Raw genomic sequence first — 24,468 nt, 5'->3', positions numbered from 1 at the left:
TATATTGAGGATGATTGATCAGAGTATAAAAAATCTGAGGTTCCTTTGAAGTGTAGATATTTCTGAGGTTGAAGACTGACTTTATAGAAATATATTGAAATTTATAATGTCCTTGCATATGTGTATGTTTGAATCTTTGTCTAGCTACTGGAAAAGATTGTACAAAAGACACACAAGTGAATTGCATATTTTTAATACAAATTTAGAGTTAGACACAGTAGAGGCAAACAATGAATGAAATTGCATCACACCGCCATTTCGTCCTTCTAGGACTTGTCAGTTATGCTAAGGGTCTTAATTTCAAACATAGGATTAGATTGAGAATAATCCAAAGTGATCGCAAGAAATTTCAATATATAGATGGGGACTAGCCCTGTAATTCAATAAATTTCGTATTTTTCATAAATGTCAGATAATTTCAAAACAATGCCAAATATGTGTCACTTTTTAAAGTCAATGGGTTGTGTGTGTTGTAAATCGTTATGATATAGATGTAAGGATTATTCTGACAAAGTTGCCGTATCGGCTAGACAATAAGTTGAATAGGGAGATGTAATTTGGGCTCTGTAACGATCTATCTTAGTAGAAAAATGTCTCGGAATGATTGACAATCATATCTTGTGCAAAACAAGATGTACATACTCCTGAAAGAATAACTGAGACAAGTCACGTGCAATTACATGTCTAGCCCTAGGAGACAATTTGACCTTTGTTTATTTACATAACGACCTTTGGAATCAATAATATCTGAATAAACTTGACCGCTATGTCTAGATATAGACCAAATAGTGTATCAGACCGATTGTTACTTTCCTTAAATAGAGACCTCGCAAACGGTCGATGCCTGTTTTTCATTTATAAGTGACCATTATTTGGGGGAAAATTTGGGGATAAACTATATATATATATTAGAATAACTTAAAACAACGCGTAGAATTTGTCAATAGCGCTTTCATTCCTGAATCTTCATGATGCTTAATAAATTGCTTAGATACAATGTCTGTAACGTAGCTAGGCAATTTATTAAGCATCATGAAGCGCTAATGCACAATTCGACGTGTTGTTTTAAGTTATTCTAATATATTTCACTGGACATCGAGAATTCAACTTTTGTATTTCAATATATATATATAGCATACTGAGGTACAAGTAGACATTTTCGAACAATCGGTATGTGGCAGACTAATATTTTTGTCAGACACGAAAGAAATAGGTCCGCAAAAACAATAACTTCATATTCATAAAAGCGAGGAAAAGATTTTTCTCAAAAACTTTCGATAGTTTAAGTTTAAATTATTCTTTGAACACAAAATTACATTTCTCACGAAATCGTCGTATTACCATCTTTTACAAGAGGAAGTTGAATACCGCAAATTTCTGTAAGAGCGCCAAACTATGATGGCATGAACTGCGTTTTTACGAGGTTCCTAGAGATAATGTCCCCGTCTCACTGACATTTGTCGATGAGACAACTACTAGAGATAAGACGAGTTACTGAGATGGAAATCTTTAACCAGCCAGCCAAGGTTCCTAAACTTAAATGCCAAGGACAAACGGTTCTAACACAATTGAAAATCATTACTTATAATTGTAATATTTTATGAAGACTTAAAAAAATAACATTTGAAAAAAACAAAAAATATAGTTTTTTACTGAAAAATACGCTCAAGTATAGTATTTAACACTAGAAAAAATGCGAAACTCCTCCGATGAGGCTTGTGTCGCTCAGGAGTAGTGAACCTGCGTCAACGCAGTGACTCCACACGGGGCGGTGTCGATTGACGTCCGCTCTAGAAACCAAGGTCGCGGCGGCTTCTACCGATCGACTATTCCTATCGGCCATCAACACAGAAAATTTATGTATACATATATATATGGATATAACTGGTAAGTCTATAAGCAAGCTAATTATCCGATATTAATAAATATTTCTATTTTCAGTTTGCATGTCACGTGACTTATGTTTACACGAGATAACCGGATGTACTTCTATGGAAATGCTGTTGTTGACATTTTCCTTTTTTTTATCTTATTTTTTATGATAGAGTCAAAAATGATTTACGAACTAATATCTAAACGTCAGGCAGCATATTATCTGTGTGTACATGCTGTGTTATGGGGCGAGTTGGATAGGTAATAAGCATTATCAACGCCGTTTTCCCAATATCGCCATCCATCGCGGCCTAGATTGTAGGCTGATTGAGAGTACACAGGAGGATAAACTGGATTTTCTTAGAATTTCTACAAGCTTTGCCCCGGATGATATGATTTCGGAGAGAGAAATATCGAATTTCTGGAACAATTGCTCTCTGCAATAAGTCTGGCATGCGTTATGCACTCTCATCGTCACTTGGAAGCTCCATGTTCAAGGTCACTGCGTGCTGAATTGGGTTCCTTGCTTTTGTGCGTCTCGTCCGATTCGATTGTTAAACTGTTGAAAGAGATTGTAACTAGGTTATGCGCTGACAGTATTACTTTAAAAGCAAGGATCCTTGAACTAAAGATTTCTTTCGGGATATTTATTCACATCGTAGTAAACAGTAGAGGCCATGCAAATTCTTTGTAGGTAAAGAGTGTTGGTTTATGTAACCTTAGGCGAAGATCCGAGGTACATGGTTCGACTCGGACTTGTTTGATGATGGTATTGTTCAGGAAACTGAGAAACAGACCTGTCAGTATTGTCGTCATTGTGTCCCGGAACCAGACACTTTACCGTGAGTGCTCTGCATAGCATACGACTGGCATCCCGTATGTTGTTCAATGAGGTAGCCACCAGCTACTGGAAGGTTTCACCACCTCAAAATGGCCTTGTCTGTTAACTGATCATATAACAATACAGGAGATATGCTCATATTGTATGTCCTAACAATCACAAATTTGAACATATATAAATAAAATAGAATTTTGAAAAAAAAATATATATATATATATATATGATAGCTACCTATGTAATGTAGACTTTAAATTTGCCAAAAAAGACAATCAGTATATTGTTGATAAATTTCCATTGTACTTTTTTTCATTTTTGTATACAACATTTATTGACAAACTCGTCTTATTTGAAGCCAGTAAAATGTCTTAGTTGTTTATATTAACCCTTTTGATATATATAACTTATTAAATTATATGATAAATATATAGATATAAGACTGTATGATAGTGTTTTCATGTTTTGTGATTTGTTAAGAGGATAACCAGATTTGCAAGTTTTGCTGTGTCTATATTTCTCTGTATGACGGGACACATTGTCTGTGATGTGTCTATATTTCTCTGTATGACGGGACACATTGTCTGTGATGTGTCTATATTTCTCTGTATGAAGGGACACATTGTCTGTGATGTGTCTATATTTCTCTGTATGACTGGACACATTGTCTGTGATGTGTCTATATTTCTCTGTATGACTGGACACATTGTCTGTGATGTGTCTATATTTCTCTGTATGACGGGACACATTGTCTGTGATGTGTCTATATTTCTCTGTATGACTGGACACATTGTCTGTGATGTGTCTCTATTTCTCAGTATGACGAGACACATTGTCTGTGATGTGTCTCTATTTCTCAGTATGACGAGACACATTGTCTGTGATGTGTCTCTGTTTCTCTGTATGAAGGGACACATTGTCGCAAGAAAGTTATAAATTTTTAGTGAATTTGTGTTTCACAATTTTATGCCATCAAGATAGAATCACTCTTAAATTACAACACTAACGGTATATAGTAACATATAACATGTAATTCACGCCGTAATTTCGGAGGAAGATTTATTACAACAAAAGAAAAAATTCGTACATGCAACACAAGTGAATTGATTGGCTGATTTCATTAGGTAAATACCCTTGGGGTAGTTGTGTTTTAATCAACTTTTCGAACCTTAGTGAAAAAGCTTATATTGTGAGAGCATTTGATACTGAGTATCTCGACAGAATTTGTTTTGTTTCATATGAATTCCCTGAAAGAATATTGCGTGTAATTTACACCGCGAAATAACATTGATTGTATCCAAAACCATGCCTTGTTGGAAATCCTTCCGTCCGGATTTTTTTTCAAAGAGTGGAACGCGGTATAAACATTTGATTAATTAAACTTGCTCTTGTTTCATATCAAGTCATGTCAAATCGTTGAAAATCATGTGCGTTTTATCGTCTCGGCCTGTAAAATGAAAGCGCGCAGAAATGACTCTCTGCGTTAAAGTACATGCGTGTTAAACGGCTATCGTGTTCAGATTTGGCTGTTGTACATTATTCTGGCTATGTTTATATAAATACTCGGCCAGATGTGCCCGTCCCCACGGAAAATAGCGAACAAACCGTGATTCATCGTAGTCAGTTTCGTCTGGCTTTCCGGGAGTTTTGTCGGAAGTTTTCATAAGAATATTCCCAGTACAACTTCATCTTATTTTGCAACCTCTTTGTTGCTTTTCACTTTTTAAGTTGATTGTCCTGTCGTGACAGGATGGTTTAGGTCTCCTGGGGTCTTGCATTCTGTCTGACTAGCATTGCAGTCAAAGATTCACAGGACTATTTGAGATATGCTGCGCAACTTAATGCTATTATATAAAACCGATTTTGCATTTCCGTTTCGCTATTTGAGAGGGGACAATTTTCAATCATCCGTGTAATTCAGAAAAAATTGCGTCTCATTTCTGTAGTAACTTTACAATTTATACATTATTTTTTAATCATTTTTCATAAAAAAAAATCATGCTGTAGAATTTGATGTATAGTTTTCATTACTTTTCAAAACTGAATCAATTATTTTTTGAAAAAATAATCATTCTTTGAAATTTAATTATCTTTCTTTAATCAACGTTTTTTCATTAAGTAAATGATGATCAGATTGGGTATCAGAATATTAGTGAAGACCTGAAAATGAGTATCGTAATAGTATCTGCACGAAATCAAGACCTAAAACATGAAAAACTTCATTAGGGATTTTTGAGAGAGATAGTAAATGGTAATTTCAACACTGAGTCATCATTGTCGTCAGTTAATGGTTTGTTGGTTGTACCGGTTAACCGTGATGGGGCCATGACTGTACCTAACACATGCGCACTTCCTACACGCGCACGTGTCTCTGGTTTTAAAAGGGGCGACATATTGCCTTAATACAGTTAGGAAGGCACGTGCGAGGTCTGACATTGCCGTAAATGGACATAATTGATCATTGCGGTAGGAAAATAATTTAACGACCAATCAGGGAAGCGCGATTAACGCCAGTGTCCACAATTTGTCTCTGGTTACAGCCGGGATTATCCATCGGGGATGAACAACGGACACGACAGAATTGACCGGCAAAATGTAATGAACGTTTCCTTATATGGTGAAGTAACCCTCTCTCTAGATTCAGAAAAATATTACACAGAAAATGAAACTGTGATGTGAAACTTTGATGATTTGGCAAATTACAGCTTGCTTTTGTGATATTTCATGTCGAGTATTCATGTCTCTGGTGTGAATGTCTTTTCACATTAAAACGAAGTGAAGTTTCGTGTCAATTACTTCCGACAGTATTTTCCTGGCGTAAGATTGGAAAACGGACAACGGGAAGCCTTAAAATGCATTCGATGTAAATGAGAAAATTGGGTTTCTTATCTGAAGAGTTATAGAGAACTTTGAATCACAGAAGATTTCTTCGGTTTGAATTTTAAAATTCTCTGTTGCTTTACTGGAAGGATTGGGACCAGTAACAAATAAAAGGCAAAAGAGATGTTCTGTTTTCTGTAAATGATAACATTCGGCCCACGTTAAAAAATAGATTGCACGCATGAATACTAAAACATAAAAAGTGATTTTTTTTTTTATCTTTTATGTGTTTTGAAACATAAATTGTGTCTCTCATCCCATTGAAACACAGCTTTGTAAATAAAAAAACGAAAGAAAAAGCAAACAAACAAGGGTAAAAGCTTTGTTCTTTAAGGAGGTTTTATCAACATCTTTACAAAATTGGAATCATACCCTCAAATTACCATAGAAGATACCAAATTATGACAGCGGAGAATATTAGTTCTACATGTATGCTAATAATGAGGACTGACAACAGAAGGCTTGAGACATGGGGACCTGTAGCCTGACTACGAAGGGGCTCCCCAGAGACCTGCATACAATATGTCGCATAATTGCTTTGATTGTCTCGTTTTACAAGCTTCATTATGGCTCGGCACATTGGTGTGGGAACTAGGCACCGCCAGCTAATTGTTGGTTAGAGATAAGGACATAACCAGTTTTCTCTTTCCGCTCAAAATCCCCTCGGGAAGACATATATCTCTTTATCAATATTGAACTGTTTTGTCGTGGACATGTGTACAACATGCTTTCTCCTCAAATATGTAAAGAGCAGGCATGTGTTCACTAATTACCCACAATGCACATGCACAATACACTTCCGGTAGTGCTTCGAAAAAGCACAAAGCCAAATTGTTTCCTTTTAAAAAAAAAAAACATTTAATCACTCTTTAAACTTGAAATTAAGTTGAATGTATTGTATAATTCATTATGTTTTATGTTTTTAGTTAAATGTTTTCAAATTAAGATTTATTACGGTGACAAGGAACAATAACAGTGAACCTCACAAATTTGATTGCATTGCGTGTTTACTCTTGGAAATGAGGCATACAGTATTATGTACAAAATATATTCAACATTATGATAAGGATGAAACATTTCAATAATATGTTTGTCTATTGACTAAGTATTAACTAATGAATACCGTTTCTTGATGTAGAATGACATTCGCACGATTTATTAATTCATTGATGTCAGAAGTTAGATTTAAACACAGGATGATATCATTCAGTTTAAAACAGCGCGTAGTTTGATCATAGACACCAAACTACATTAGACAGTCGGAGTTAAATAAATATACATTGTAGTTATTTACACGCTATATATATAGAGCAAAAATGATAGTGACCTCTGGAATAGCGAGGATATTTACTATGTTGTGAAATTGTATTCACTTATAGTGTTCCAAGTAACATTGACCATAACCACTGGGATATCGTGGATGCTTAGAAAACCCCTCGTAGAAACATTCTGAAAAACCATCAGTATAACTATATGTTTAACTGTAGAATACAGGAAAGACGCATAAAGACACATTCTCTTGTCTTCTTTCGACTTCCTCTCATAATACAACATAATGCATTGTTCTTGTCGTCGTCGTTTTTTGGTCTTGTTTTTGTTTTATTAATAAACCTGTGCATGTTTAACGTTAACGGGAACCCAGAAAATATGAAATAAATGTCCGGGATTTCCTAGTGTAATTTTCCGGCACGCACCCTGGTGACATACTTTAAAGTTACGCGGAAAAAGTCAAATCAATGCAGATGGAAGTACATAGATGTGTCAAAACAAAACCATAGTTGACATCAAAGATTTGTAATGATGAATACAAATATGGATTAATGGTCCCCGGCATTCTCTTTAGGCTTTACCTTATTAACACTGGGACGTACGGGGTTGTTTAGGAGGACACGAACACTGAATTACTCCCTTAGAATACACTGTTTTATTCTCTGGAAATTGACATATTAGGACATTCAAACTAATTATTTGTTGTTTACATAACTCTTATCCTTTTTATCTCTAATTATAGCTTTCGGCTGGTGTATTTGAAGATTTTTGATAACTGTGATCTAAGAGTAAGGACAAAATTGCCAATCATTTCGGCATTTTTATCGCTGTTTAATAGCAAAACGTACCGTCCTCTGTAGCAAAACCAAATAACAAGAAATTGGTGCTGTTTGGCCTGAAGTCGGAACTAGAGAAAGGAAAACACGAAACACACATTTCTTTTATACCTGTTATCAACAATCGTCAGTGTTTCTTATCATCAGACTTAACCCTAGTATAGTCATTACTCGGTTTATTTCTGTCAATAGTTCATCCCGTCGGGTTCATGGAAAAGCTTGAAGGGCATTGGATTGCTTCAGTAAACTAGCATCTCGAGTACTCTTGAATCTAAGCAGATTGCATGTACATTATCGATTTGAGCGTTAAGAAGAGGGCGATTAGTTTTGTATATAGGCTACAATTTTGCTTGTCAAAACGATCTGGCAATTATACATACAGTCACGACATTTGTTCGGAATGGCCTGAAGGCCTATAGCGATTTTATAGAAACAGATGGTGGTAGAGAGACCACAACCATTACTTGTAATTACATGGTTCAGAGCCTCGTAATTAGAAATAGCCCTTAAAATGCTGTATTTTATAGCCAGAGAGCGACATTATGTACATCTATATACATGTATCGTAACAGTTTGGTCTATATCACACTAGCACTTAAACATAAAAGAATACTTGATTGAAATGTCACAGATTGCTGATTTTGAGGTTGCTAATGAGATTTTTTTGCAAGTGCAGTTCTGTAATAATGGTTTTTGTAATTGTCTTTGCTGCTAAATGACCAAAATTGATGTTCCCTCCTTTACTCATCAAATTATTACCTGCCTCAAACACCCGATATTGGTGAATAATATATGGTTAACTGATCAGATGGTTAGAGTGAAGATCCGAGGTGCATGGTTCGACACCCCGTACCCATGTTTTTTGTTTTTTGTTTTTTTGTTATTTTGTTTTGTTTTTTCCCCGTTTCTCAGAAAGCTGAAAAATTGGTCTGTCTGTACTGTCACTTTAACCTAATTACTCTTGATAACATGCGACACGCCTCGCGAATTTTGTCCGATGAGATAGTCGCCGGTTTCTACAAGGAGACCCCACTTAAAAGTGACAGTGTCTGTTTACGGGGCGACAACTCTAACAAATAAAGCTGTTTCTCAACATTACGTGTACGATCCGTTTGTCATAGAATAGATATATGATCGGGTTTTATTCGACAAGTCCAATTGGCATAATTTATTGGCCAATAGACACTCGTTGTCGATTAAAAATGTAGAGTTTAAACTCTACCATTCCACTTTTCTTCCTTCTTGGACTCGTCAGTATTGCTAGGCGCCTAATGTATTGAAACGTAGGAGGCAACATTAAAATATAAGGGGATGTCATGAATAAAATGAGTACTCTATTATTATTATATGTTTCAGGTTTTGGAATTCGTAGCTTTGACATCCCCTCCGGGAGCCCCTCGCAAGAAAATTGAAAATGCTGTCATCTGGTTGATCCTGATAGAGTCACTTTGTCTCCCTCACCTCCTGTGGATCGTCAGCACGCGCTATCGACATGCGTTTGTCTATATATGGCGTGTGCGCGTGTTGCGGAGGCCCGCTGAGGAAGAAGAGGGTACGATGTTATATTTGACTGCGTGAATAAAAAACATACATTGTCAATATTGTGACACTTACATATAAAGACAAGGACAATAGAAATGATATATATTGATATCTATTTCTAAATTTTGCCATTTCTAGGAATGCCATACCTAGGTATTTTTATACGGACTTTCCATATATATGATAACATTTTAATTTGTATGTGTAATATTGTCCAAACAATCTCATAACAATAAGATACATGAAGAAGATATCACAGACTTAAACATCCATCTATATCTTGGTCCGTGAAGTTATTAAGTGTTAAAAGTCTCCGAGATAGTGTTTAGAAACCCGTCATCCTTATTACACAAGGCTGTTCATAACACACATACGTCTCTGATTTCATCAAACATGAAAATAGATATTTAGATACAAAAATGAATAAATGTAATAAATAAATCAATAAATAAGAATCGATAAACAAGATAAATAAACAAATGAATAAAAATCAATAAATCAGATAAATAAATAAATTAATAAAAATCGATAAACGAGATAAATAAACAAGTAAAAATAGATAATAAATAAATAAATAAATAAATAGATAAACGAACAAATAAATGAGAAAACACGTAAAAGATGAGTCATCATTATTTTGATTTATATAGAACCGTATAAGTTTTATATAACCTCGTTGTTTCAGACAAGAGATTCAAATCAATACCATTAGGAACCCGTTGCCAACTAATTTACATACAATAGCCTACTGGTACAATCTTACGTACAAGAAAACTTGTCTGATGGTGTTGGATATAACACCATGAAACATAACCACCACACGCTTTAGGCCAATAAATATTAAATGTATAAGTGAGATTCTTGGATGGTTTCCATGGTAACGTGACGTAGATTTGAGAAAATCTAATACATGTATATGTATTGTTTCCTAACCATGGGCTTTTCTTTGAAACTTTTTATGCTGTATCAATGGTAACTTTACACAAATCTTACACGGTATCCATTGTATACTGCATCCATGGTCACGTGACACACACCTGGGAAAACCTTACATTGTACCCATGGTGGCATTGTATTTGTTTAATAAATTTCATTCATGGTAACGTGACATACGCCTTGGAAATTTTTTTGACGTTTGAAAACATGGGTGTCATTTGTTGGAGAAAATTTATACTGTATTCATGTCAACGAGACATATATAATGAAACAAATTCTCCGTATCCATGGTAACATGACGCATATTTTAGAAAATCCTATACTGTATCTATGGAAACATGGCATTCGTTATAGAAATTCTTTACACTGTATTCATGGTAACGTGGCAATGTTATCGACAATTTTGCACAGTATTTTATACATGTTCTTTTATAGTAACGTAATGCATTTTTTCAGAAAATAATTTACAGTATCCATGGTAACGTGTGATGTGTTATAGAAAATGTTACATTTGATATTTTTCCATGTTTTCAGATCCTTCCACATGTACTCTGAAGTCATACCTCCGCACAGCACAACAGTTGAACGGGACCAGTACTCGAAGCGCTCCCTCTGGTTCGTTACCACGGCAACAACCGGAAGAGATTTTAGATGGATACCCTCATAAGAACAGACAGCTCCCTTTGACGGATATTAGTACAATTGCCCGACAGCAGAACCAGCGGTATCGGCAACGACCAGAAAATATGCCGGATGCACAATCCAGCGCATACGCAGCTACATCGGGTCCTTTGCACCAACAAAGGGGAACTTATTCCCAAACCTTGCCCCCAGTACAACGTACATCTTCGGCAGCTTCATCGCGATCATCCCCGAGTCAAAAGCAAACTGTGTCGTCAGATCATGCGAATCACGAGACTCCCGTATCGTATCTTGATACCACCATAGACGGCAGTCTAACGCGTTCCGCTTCAAATTCTCGTCACGACTGGAAAGAGCAAATGCGCAAAAAGCATTTACCGTCAATCTTTGTCAACGAGGCGTTTGACAGTGGTGAGGCACATAGAGCGCGGATTACACGTCAGTCGGTTACACACACGCATGCGCGCGAGGACAGTAGTAGTCTACATTATTATCTCTCGGGTGATTACCATCCCGATAACCTCAATACGGATAGTCTGCCTAGAAAGCGACATCTGTTGGAGGAACGCAGCGAAAGTGAGGGCGCTAGTGGGCAATATGACGAAGGGGACATAGAAATGATTCTTGATCAGAATCATTCAGCTCGAACAAGCGTTGAAGTACACAACTCACGGCCGCATTTGGCAAGTTTCAAAGCTATTCAATCCAACAAGCATTCAAGGTCGTCGAGTTTAGCACGTGATAGTGATGGCGACAATCTCTCAACTTGTAACTTACCCGACGTCATATCGAACGGTTTGAAGTCAACTGATAATTCGGACCACGAAATTGACGTAAATCCGAACCCTTACTTACGGCATGTTCGTTCATCAAGTCATGCTTCTAGTCACGTGCATTCAGAGCGCAGTGAATCGCGTGCATCATTTGATGACGTAGATGTGAGCGATCTTCTAGGGGACTCCAGTCAGACGGTAGGTGTACACGCTTGTAGGACAGACGGTGACGGAAATGCAAGAACAGATCTCTACAAAGCGGAAGAACTCGCGTTAGACTTGTCTTATTCCGAGCCATCGCATTTAGAAATTCACGACTGTCTGGTGGGAGTTACCTCCCCTCATTTTGATATTAAAACATATAAAAGTGTAGACTCGGAAAAAGCTAAATACGATGAAAGTATTTTGTGTAGAAAACTGTCCGGTAGCTCTTCGCTTGCCTCAAGTTACTTTTCTCGTGAAAATAAGGATACTCCAATATTTGAACATTCCGGACATTTAGCCTCGCCATATAGAAATAAATCAGATGCCCGAATTTCACACGTATATATGGCGGAGTGTAATGACAGCCGAAACGTGGAAAGCCCGCGGAGTGATACATCGACACCATTATCATTTGTCTTTGACCCGGAGATTGACCGAGGTTTCGAGGAAGCGCTTTCTGTAGGGTGTCCAGGCACTCCATCAGTATGTGGCACGATTCCCGGGTTCGACTCCGTGACAGAAGGCTCTGAAGACGGATCCAGTGTGTTTCCGGTAGAATCCAACGTTTCTCTTGAAGAAGATCCTTTCAGAACTCACGCTGTTGTACCGAAACATTTTTCAGACACTCGTAGCACCGGAAGTAGTGAGAATCCGTTCGACAGCCTGCCATCATTAAGGAATGGAGTATCATACCCTAATAAATATGCGGAACTAACGAACAAAGCCAACTGTAGCCCTGTTTCCGATATAATGGTAAATTCAACATCCGAAACGGATCATGGTGATTCCGGTTTTAACTCTGGACTTGAAAGCTCTCTTCTGGTTCACCAGGGTTCCAGCTTCGGTTTACCGACAGGCCCTCGTGATGTAATACAAACTCGACAGAGTTCTTCCCCTTGGCCTGAAGACGTGTCTGTCTGGCCAGATGAGGAACCAATAAACATTCCACACCGTTTTGAAAATGACTTTTCTGAAAATGTATTGCATGATGTCACTTCCGTTTCAAATACACGTGACACGGAAGCTGTGTATTTCTAACACGGGAAATCGTATCAATCAGAGGCGATACCAAAGTTCCGTCTTAAAATTTAGAGGGTATGATTTAATCCCTCAATATTACAGGTGGCCTTGTAGTGATGTTATATACAAAACATATGTTGTAGAACGTGAGTGCAACAAGCGATACATTAATGTACGTTTGGTCATGGGTCATCAGTGATTTCAAAAGTAAAACACGCGACTATGCTCGGCTAATTCCGGTAGTACGGAATCGACCGAATTGTAAAAGTTAACAGTCAGAGAATGCAGCGGTTATTTTCTGGCTAAGAGTTACTCCGATTTGTAAATTTGATATTGGTCATGGATTGACATTGGTTAATTGTTGGATTGGCAGCGATTTGTTATTTATCATCTTATTTATTTGTTTATTTATTTATTTTGTTTCATATGTATCTGCAAATGTTTTATGCCTTGCAGATATTTTCATAGTGAATGACATAACGGATTATAATGTCATATAATTCCCTTCACCTCAGTACAGAACACGCAGACGGGAGACAGAATAACAAAACGGATGTACTGTTGTTTCCGGATGGAACATTTCAACATGGCGTCTAAACTTTCGGGTAATTGTGTAATAGATTTCTTCGATGTTTTAGGATTTTTCGTTTTTTTTTTTTTGTTTTTTTTTTAAAATTTTTCTTGACCGAACAGCGAGTCAACGCATAGGGCAGACTAGTATTTTAAAATCAAACACTTGGAACTGGACATCAACCGAAATTCAAACATGTGTTTTGTGTATATGAAGATATTTGATGTATTTAAGATTGTACACACTATGCTCTATGCATGTTCAATACTGTGGTGTTCATATCGACCATTTCCTGTTTATATCTATGCGATAATTAAGCTAATATGAAAATATGTGTGAACGGAGAGAACAATTAATAGTTTTGTCATTATGTTTGAATTTCCATTCTAATGTCCCCTCCGTTGTAAAGCACTCTCAGTTTTGAACAAACTTTTTTCTCTAAATATAAGACGCAAAACACACTTAGATAGATATTATTATTAAGGTTCGGCTGTTAGCATGGTACATGTCAGTACAGTGCAAGAAAACGATCATGTAGTTAAAAAAATGGGAATTCCGGATTCCTACCTGATTCAAATTCTCAGTTACGATCAATATCTTGGATTAATACTACATAAATTTCGAAGTTCGACTTACCGTTCAACTATTCACTATTCTGTCAGGAAATTTCTGCAGGTGAAAATTACTCAGTAACACTTAGGAGCTAGAAGGAGTTGGTGACAGAAAGTCGGTACAACCGTACAGCGTGCTTCGACGCCGCCATCTTGATACATTATGTCCTCTCCGAATCTCGTACACGACAGTGATATAAACCGTGACGAGGCAGTAAACTATCACATCGACTTTATTTTTTGCACTGATGCAGTGAATTTAATTTTACATAAACAGAAACTGGCACTTAACAGTGAGCTTTTTTAATTTTAAAAAATGTATTCAAGCGATAAATGAGTGTAATTTTTCAACTTGAGACTTTGTTGTGTAAAAGGTATTAATGAAGATATGTATTACGATATTAAAGTTCACACAAACGCAACACACAGCAAAAACGTAAAACAGTACAGTCTTTGTACAGATTATGAAATCAGTATTTATTTGCCGACTACTGCGATGTTCTTTTCCTTGAACTCCAATGCATTTGAATTTCCAATCATTTACGAAATAAAGGCACTTTACTTATGCCCGTGGTAATTGCCGTGCACAACGGATATTTGTGTGAAAACACCACCTTAACGTTCAACAATACGATTAGGGGTTTGTGAAATATATAAAACGTTAAGAAAATCCACAATTTTAGTAAGCATTTATACTTCACTTGACTGTATATCCTGGAGATTTTCGTAATTGATTTCATATAACTTCTACATCGCGCTTTACAACAGGTACGTTTAAGACGTGTGCCAGGTTATAGATTACGTATGCAGATATACCATTATTGACCTAAATTAGTTACGTACAGAACGCTGGAATTTCAGTTCAGAGTTATGTTTGCTGTTTGTCTCTTAAGTATATGTAAAATAGATATCTGGTTTCTTGTTGTAGAGTTACAAATCCAAACGGAAAAGAAAGAGATTTTAGAAACTTGTTAACGATGTTGAAGAATCTTTGTGAACATTATTATTGTAAATATTACAAAGGAAATCTGACTTGCCATTTATTGTAATGTTAAAACTTCAAAATATTTAAAAAATACTTATAAATGACAATGATATTAATATCATACGGGATTGTCAAGTTGTCTTTGTTGTATCTATTTCTTTTCTGTAATTTTTCCTGCTTTCAAATTTTCTCGATGTGACACTTTATAAGTTTTAATTTGTATTTTGTTTTCTTGTACACTTTCTGAGTTGTCGTTGTAGTGTTTGAACTGTATAATTTAGCCTACACTGTATTTGTACTGTATCACAATAACGCTTTTTTTTTATTTTCCATGCAATGTTCGACATGAAAAATTACGGAGAGTTAACAAGATTGCCAAAGATACGCAATAATTTCGTACACAAGATGTGCTATATTGCACTGCGTATCATTTTTTTTCTAATCACTCAGCATTATCACTTTGCCAAAGATTGTGTGATATTCAGAACAAATACCAACATTCATTGTCGAATGAAACACTTTTACGTTCAAACACGATTCAAGATTTTTTATTCTAAATTCCAAATAATCAAAATCTTAAAATTAGCAAACTGTGTCATGTATCTCAGTGAATTTTATTTTCCGTTACTTGGCGAACACATCAATTGCATACAATCCGGAAAAATCCGTTTTGATTTGAGTTGGACCTCACAATATGATTGGTTCCGGTTGCAAATAGAATATCACGGAAATACCCGAAGAGTTTTTCATGGTGGCACTTTATAAATGTTTATACAATATCACGGAAATAGCCGAACAGTTTCCATGGTAACAGTCCGTAAATATCTATACAATATCACGGAAAGACCCTAGCATCTTCCTTGATAATATTTTGTAAAACGTTACCTACGGATGGTACATCAGGAATATTAGTATATATTTTAATGTACATGCATATCATTGTCTGTCTCATCGTCTGATAATTGCCGTTTTGCAACATCCGACGTCTGAATTTTTTTATTTTAAATCAACTTTATCACTACTGGAAAATAATTAGATCTAGTCATTGCGCCCGGTGTTTTTTCACTGGTACTTTTTCCTATGAAAACCGTCTCAGTTATGACGAAATGGGGGACTTTTAATATTGTCTTCTTCTCCGTGAAAATATATAAATTTCACGAGTGTGGTTAATATTTTCTGTCACGAGTGTCCGTATCATTCTGAACGGTAATACAGATATTAAGACGATAAACCACTCTAACCATCATCATTCATTATCATTATAACACACTGTATTGTGGTTTGAAATTTTACTCACGTGATTGATAGAAATTTACTGGAAAGTTTTGACTGTTTGTCAAAAAGAAATTACATTCGGATGTCATGTATATTTTTCCCCAAATTTCAGATTTTAATATTAATTTGTTTTCTTTCATTCTTTCTTATTCCATTAATCGAATGCAACAAACATAATAGTGCAAAGGAACTAGAAATAACTATCTTACATGTTTATGTAAATCTGTTTCCTCATATTACACAGATAATAATGTATTCAGAAATTCAAGCGGACAGTACTTCGTCATTTATACTTACTTAATTACAGATGCCTATTAGAAATATCAGTTGTTTTAAACCTTCATAGAGTCTGTAGATATATTTGATAATTAAGGTTTTGTCGAATCATGAAAGAATGTGTGTGTTGTCGTATTGTTATTCAGTAATGGGAAGTCTATTAGGTTTTTTTAACCAGTTTTCCATCTGCCCAATAAAAAAAATTCCCGAAATGTTTAACGGTAACAGTCACTCGACGAATGTGATATTATACCAGGCCTAAATTATGACAAGTAGCTAATTCATTCATGTTTTTAAGAGATTCCGATGATGATGCAGAAAGTTATACTTACGTTACCTTCATTCAACAATGGATTCCATGTATTACGTACTTAACTCGTGTCCAGTGATATATTGTTTTAATGTAACAAGCAAATCAAAATAAATTGATCGAATCAATAAATGCATGGCTGTTTGTTTGTTTTGTTTGATTGTGTGTGTTTTTTTTTCTTCCAAAAATAAACAGGATATTTACACAGAATACAGAGATGTTTTTTCTTCCTTTTTAGAAATGAAAAAAATCGAATTCGGCGACACCAGTATCGTATATTTCCTGAAATAGTTAGGACAAAACTTATCAAATTCTTCTCGAAGAAAGGCCTTTTGTTATTATCATGTACCTTATGTTGTATACATGAGTATACATGAGATGTAATACGGAGTTTGATAACATCCATACTACGCAAGGAACGAGTGAAAGATTCTAATCATGTATTTTTTCAAATAATCGTTGAAAACGAATTGTGCGAAGAGACAAAGATTTCGTCGCGGATGGTGCGTTTTTCATTACAACAGATAATCAGGTGACATCATCGAATCATGGCATATTTATGGCGTCACAAAAGTGTTATCATACAAATATCGTTTTTTAATGACATGGGCGTTAGCCATTCTATATACAACAGGGCCAGTAAGGTGATCAAAGCAATGTTTACAAACCCTCACTTCCTACCCTCACACACACACATCCAACCACCACCACCACACACACACACACACACACACAAATCCACCACACACACACACACACGCACACACACACACACCACCACCACCACCACCACCACACACACACACACAAATCCTCCCTTCCGTCATCCTGCATCCTGCCTAAGACAAGGGACTTTAGTACACATGTACTAAAACTAATATTGGTAAATATATTTAAACATAATACCATCATGTAACAGAGCCTAATTGTTATCACCAGTGAGGAGATAGGTAAACAGTATGTGTCACTAATGTGTAGGGAGGGGTGTGTTATTGTTGTCATAGTGAAACCCCAACACAATCGACGAGATCAGACAACAAACACAGACGATATAAACATCGCCTTGTTTGTATATCAATCATAGATGGAGGGGAGATAATCGCCTCGTTAGATCACCACACAAAGCATTGTAATATTAATCTTAGCTGGTACGTTACAATGATAAAATATACACTTTATTTCATCGCAAGTTCTATGTTCATGGATATTGCTAATAATATGCTTTAAGGTTTTATATCGTAACATGACCATAAAGATTTTTTTTATTTGATTCAGTGTTTTCTAGAAGCATTTTTATTTTTCAAAATAAGCTAACCAATCGTTTTAAAATCAGTGTTTGTACCCGTGACGGGAAGGTTAGGGGTGACGTACACTAAGTATCCCTAAAGATTATCCACACTACCTGTGATGATTCCGCCAGGTGTGTGATTAGTGAGGAGACGAAACCAACATCGCTGATTATCGTACCTGTCAGAATTCCACTAGAAATATGACACACCTGTATATTGCATTTGTGGCAGGTAAGTCATTTACATATTGGTACTATTCGGTTACGGAGTTCTGACGTGTTATACGGAGTCAAACATCAACACAGCTGATATTCAAAAGTTTCAACGGTGCAGCTTTATTGAAGGTAAGAGTTTCAACTAATTTCATATGCAACTTTTCCCCAATAAGTTTCATTGTTATGCAAGTGAGTGATAGCTCGGCGTCTTATTCCAAGCCCGTGGTGATAACAGGAAAAATATTCATTACACAAATATTTTTGTAAACAAAGACGCTAATATCTTATTTCAGTTTTAAGTTTGCTTAGAGTCTTCGTAATATGTATACTTTCCTTCTCTTTCAATCATTAGTTGTGATCTAACAGTGACCAAAATATTATATATATTTGTACATTAAATGCTGTGTAGTCATCTATTAAATATTTTTTTATGTCAGAAAAATAGCAAAGAGACTCCTTTTACCCTTTTAGGAATGTATCGAATTATGTTGCATTTCTTATAGTGACTGTAATTTCAACAAAATTCTTAAGGCTAAATTCTTAAATATGGAATTAACATACAGACGGACTAACGGCCTTAAAATAGTGGTGAAGAGACTTGTCAGAGCGTCAGAAAACGCCTTAACTGGCGGAAAAGTAAATCGGTGGTAGATACTGCTGATGGTGTGACGTAACAAGCCACATTTCAATTCAGTCGAATATTGATTGGTACGATTCAGAATATACACATGTATTTAACGCTGTTCTAAAATTATCAGCGATATAAAAATGACGAAATTTATTTAATAATGACCCTAGCGCACCTCCCCGTCTAGAGTTTTGACTAATTTTTAGATCACTTTGGATTTTCTCAGTCGCCTTCACGGCTTCCAAATCTAGGATTTTCATGCCGTTAGCCTCTCTCCGATCTTGATTTTTCTACGAAAATTTTAATAGAACATTTTAGAGTTAAATGGGAAAAAACTGCGAAAAAACGTAATAAACACCTGATGGTTACTTAACGCTGTTCAGTTTGCCTTTCCCCCCAATATTTTACTTTTGTGTACCCTCCCCCCCCCCCTCCTTTTTTATCTATTCGATTTTTTTCGCCAAGTGTTTTTCATATGTATACAAATAATGTTTTCTATCTTATATTAAGTTTGACAAAATATATATGCAAAATACAAGGCGACATGTTTAAATACAATTATTACGCAGAGATAGAGAGAAAGAGAGAGAGTTTTTTTCATCGAGAAACGAAAAGAAAAACTGACAAATCAGAAAATCGTTCACATTACGAAAAATGAAATGGTTAAATAACATGAGATCGGTCCTGATATATATATATATGTAACGACACTGTGTAAAGGAATTTCCCCACACCTTTTCTAACCGAGCGACCATGCTGTTCAAAATGGCGAGATTCACCAGCTGTTATTCAGACCACCTTTTCAAATGATGTGTTTTGATATTCTAAGGACGTAAATCTAAGTAACACAATTCATTATTATACCATGTATCTAATTGAAAAATAACATAAAAACAAACTTTGACACGCATCTTTAAAGTAATCTCACAGCCATTTTATTAAAAAGAATTAATGATTTGGGTAAAAAATATACCCAAAACGAAGTCTTTCTCGACACGATTTCACGTGTTGGGTCAATTTGATATCTCCCAAAAATCCAAAACCTCGAGTAACCAGACATCACTTGTGGATTCTCCATCTGAAAAGACAAACAATGATTGACTATTGTTATACAAAAAAATCAAATAAATGAGCACAAACATGTTCTCTCTGAAGAACGGAAAATATCAAAAATTTGAAAGTAGCTGGAGTTCACCTGCTACCTTGGTAAAAATAGAAAGGCAATACCGTATGTGTTTGTATTGATTACAGAAATCTCACTGAAGTTAGTGTCAATGATAGTCGCCCTATTCCTAGAATAGATCGGGCTTTAGGTGTCCTAGGTGGATCTTCACGTCTTTCAACAGGTGAAAGAAAATCATGCAGATTTAGAAAACACAACATTTAGTGTGCCTGGAATGCGATTATGGTGATTCATTATTATGCCTTTTGGTTTATGCCATTCGCATTTCGATTTGGTGATCTTATATACATACCTGTGGTTTCCTTGAGACCATGTACTATTCATTCTGATCTCCCAGAGCTTCCCTCTGTCAGATGGTATGGCGATAAGCTTGACAGTCATGGGACCGAGAATGGTACAATGTGATGAAAATCGACACATATCACACTTGCTACATGAAATAGGATTGCGGTGTTAAATGCAGAGAAAAATACAACACGGATGGATGACCACAAAAATTGTCATATACAATGAACATAAAATATTATGCCCTGGCTAATAATAACTCAAAACTCAGGCAAAAAAATGTATCAAAAATAAGACAAAAAAAAAAAAAAAAACGCCAAAGATAAAGACAAGAAAAATCCCCAACCGAGGAACACGAATTAGTCTTTGATAAAAAAAACTTGATATGGACATATGGATCCAATCCACTTTGCACTACTGCATATTTGTAAGTATTTTCTTAATAAACTTCCTCGAGTTTGAGAAACGTATACTTTCTGGGCTGGGAACGTAGATGATGTAAAAAAAAAAGGAATTTACAGACATCTTAAAGAGTCAACTAATTTATGGGTCTCCTAACAGTAACAGTTATCTTTGAGTAACTATTAAAAAAGCAGTAACATAATAGATATTTGATCCAGAAACAAGTAAAACAGAATGACAACAAAAATAAAAATGGTCTGACCCTTCAGGTAAGAATGTACGTTGTGATGAAAGATGGAGCAAGTCTTTGACGAAGTCGGAGAAAAAATCCGGAATTCATAATATTTTGAGCGGCGGTGTAAGCGATAGCACCAGTCGTGACGTGTATCACAGTATTCTGAAATTAAAGAGCCGAATAGAGAGACAAAATACAGAAAATATAAATGTCTTACTATTTTGCTCTCTTGTTCACAAAGATTATCATAATCTCTTCCGGTATTGAAAAAAGGATTTGTAAAGTAAAAAACGTTGATTATGTTCTAAATTGTCTTATTCATATATTCTGTAACGTTAGTTATTCTTAATTCTTATGACTTTTTCGGGCGGGTTTGGTTTATTTATTTATTTATTTATTTATTTATTTATTTATTTATTTATTTATTTATTTGTGTTTATAAATCATGATCTTACCTATTTTAATTTTCAAACATACCATAAGAGAATCCCATACAACCGTCTCCAAAACCGGACATACAGGACGGGGGATATTCACGTAGAGGAGGTAACTCACCACTGTCTCACCAAAGGTAGGCTCGCGATCCACACTTGAAATTAAGCAAGAATATTCATTAAGATTTTTGTAAAACGCGTTAATCTAATTTAATCCTAGTATTTATGAATATGAAAATAAAACATAAAAAAGCGTTTTGTGCTATTCTTGGTTTCTAAAACACATGTTTCATTCAATAAAAATACTTACCACATCCAATATTCGCTTAAGTTCCAAACAAGCTTGATGAGGAAGAGACAAATGAGGTACAGGGGAGTCACGTTGTTATAGATTTTGAACATTGCAGCTGGTAGTCAAAATATAACAGAGACGATGGAGGTAGCGTTCGCTCACATTGCTAGGCGCCCAGCAATTAACCAAACATTAATCGTGACGTCACAATGTAAATGTCGTAACAATGAAGTGTGCGTCATAGTAACAAACATGTGATCGGCAATAGATGTAACTGGTAAGATAAAAAATATCTCGTGTACAGGTTGCAATTAAATTTTTATATATGTAACAACAAAGAAAGAGTAAATATGACATTACGAAAGAAATCCTATGACAATTTTCTGACAAAAACCACGTTTCATGTTCAGGACAACTTTTTAGTTAAGAAGCTATTTTTCTGATAGAAAACAAGTTTTTCATTATCAATGAATTAACAAATAGAAAACTAAAAGCTGGTGTACCACAAGGTTTAGTTGTCAGGTCATTATTTTTAAAGTTTGAATTAAGTTTAGTCAAAAGATTGGTCTCATTATTAAGTGATGCCCTTAATTTGCTTTTTCCCGTTGATTTACCTTCGACAGCACGTCTATCAAAATTACAAACCATCGAAAACATTCAGGTGTTATTATTTTGAATATATTGATAGAAGAATAACAAAAGTGTAAAATATGACATATATATGTTTGTCCATTTCATGAATATATAGAGAAATACGTATACAGATTCCCTAACATCAAACACAATAACAAGATTCACGTATAGTTACAATGTATCTGATCAGAGAGATACATTACAGTGACAATAAGGCGAGTCAGTGATATCAAAATTGTGATAGGAAGGAGTAATGAAAACGACATGTACTCTCAACTTAAAAAAGGAATGAAAACTGATTTTATTTTTACTACTTTTTTTTCTTTTCTGTTCACCAGAATGGATCGCCCTGACCAGGAAAACCAAGAACATCTGTACTGCTCTATAAAGTCTGTCTACTCCGAAAGCGGAACCGGAAGTGATGACAAATTCGCAAGAATACACGAATGTCCAAAAAGTCCGTCTTCTCTGTCTCCTCCGTCAGAAAACTCCAAAAACCACGATGTAAACATACATGTCCTAAACAGGAGTATCCGAGCATTAAACATTTCCCATGGTAGACATCTGGCACAGGAATTTTACCAGAATACGTCATTTCCGGATATGGTTCCTAGACACTTGAATTGTGTTTGTTGTAATCGTGAGCGGAAGTGGGTATGTTGGAGGATGGAAATCAACAAAAAGATGGCAGATATTGTTCTGAACGGTACTCATCACAGTGGGGGTTTAAGAACGTGGGAAATGGTTGAACATCGCCGAGGACTCCCCAATCCCGCGAACACGGGAGACTTCGATGCACAAGGTGACGGTAACTTTCTTCCTTCACATCATTTCTTGTTGTTCGGAATCCCGCGTGCGCGACTTCACGACCGTTTACGTCACTAGAAGTTATATGAAACGTATTCAATTTTGCAAACCAAATTTATAGACATGCGCTTCAAACTGGTATCCTCCTCGCTTGTGTTTCTACGCATGACCGGAAATTGAAATGACACTTTTTAAACTGCACTTACGGAGCACAAGTTTGGCGGAGGCGATATTCAATGTACGTATGATACATCCAGTACATGTATGACAGATGTCTGAATGTCAAGGATATAAGATTGTGTGAAAAATGGGAGTATTTAATGTGTGTAATAAAAGCATGTATGGATATTGGCGTTAGATATTTTTTTGAAAATTGTTTTAGAGTAAAATCATAGCTTACGTATAAAAGATATAAAAGAATTATGGATTAATATAAGTACAAGGATAACCAGAATTCGATTAAGAGTAAATGTATCTACATTTGTTTAGTTTTATCAGAATATGAACGCCACTCATAACCTTTATTAATACTTTCACGAGTTACATAATGTATTCTAAAACTCGACGTCTGTTTTTCAAACATTGCAGCTTAAGTCAGGTAAAGTTGCTTAGTCTGATAAGTCAGAGTTACTTCCCTTTGTTTCATTAATCTCCACAATGAATGGAACTGATTAGAAATAACAAAAACTGTTTATACTTCATTGAAAAGGTTAATACGAAGGAATTTGTTATATTGTTCATTAATTTCATAAGGAATTGAGTAGCTCTTCACGGACTTAGATATAGAAACGGGCCTCCTTAATTCAGTCCCCTCCCTTCTAGATCCACCACTAACAAAATAATTATCGCTAGTTCCTTCCTGTATGGAATCAATAAAGTTATCTTAAGATATTCGTTATCTGTTTGACCCCGACAACATCATTGTTATGCTATAGTAGACATTGAATGTTAAACAAAGGAAGGATTAATGATATTCATGTTATTTTCGCAGTTCGCGTATTGTAAGAGAATGTATCAAAGAGAAGATAGGGGGATGGTGTGGTGTTCTCCATACCCCAACAGCGGTATTTCAGTATTTCCCTCCACCTGCCGTACAAAAAAAAAAAAAAATAATAATAATTTTTTTTTTAAATGTCCAGCGGTAATGGGATAGGAAAACTTATTCCAACGAAAAGAAAAAACACAAAGAATTTTTCAGGAATTGAAATAGTTCGTCAGTTCTGTGGCT

The 24,468-nt window shown here is 35.6% G+C and overlaps 2 protein-coding genes across 2 annotated transcripts in view; both read left to right on the top strand.

The window, feature by feature from the left end:
* The window catches only part of LOC132551202 (uncharacterized), a 39,101-nt gene extending 26,274 nt beyond the window's left edge, over window positions 1-12,827 (top strand). Inside the window, exons 2-3 of the mRNA XM_060215313.1 lie at window positions 9,049-9,244; window positions 10,705-12,827. Coding sequence (XP_060071296.1) covers window positions 9,049-9,244; window positions 10,705-12,827 — 2,319 coding nt within the window. The remainder of the gene's footprint in view (window positions 1-9,048; window positions 9,245-10,704) is intronic.
* Window positions 12,828-22,772: 9,945 nt separating this feature from the next.
* Window positions 22,773-23,318, top strand: LOC132551223 (uncharacterized). Its single transcript, XM_060215336.1, has one exon. The coding sequence runs from the start codon at window positions 22,773-22,775 to the stop codon at window positions 23,316-23,318; it is 546 nt and encodes a 181-aa protein (XP_060071319.1).
* The last annotated feature ends 1,150 nt before the right edge of the window (window positions 23,319-24,468 follow it).

Source organism: Ylistrum balloti, unplaced genomic scaffold (assembly GCF_031769215.1).
Source record: "Ylistrum balloti isolate Yb309-2 unplaced genomic scaffold, AGI_CSIRO_Ybal_v1 Utg370186, whole genome shotgun sequence".
NCBI lineage: Eukaryota > Metazoa > Mollusca > Bivalvia > Pectinida > Pectinidae > Ylistrum > Ylistrum balloti.
This window is presented reverse-complemented; position numbering and strand designations above follow the sequence as displayed.

Bases quoted from the DNA above. Each gene is read 5' to 3' on its own strand.
- LOC132551223 (XM_060215336.1), top strand. From the start codon at position 22,773: ATGGATCGCCCTGACCAGGAAAACCAAGAACATCTGTACTGCTCTATA.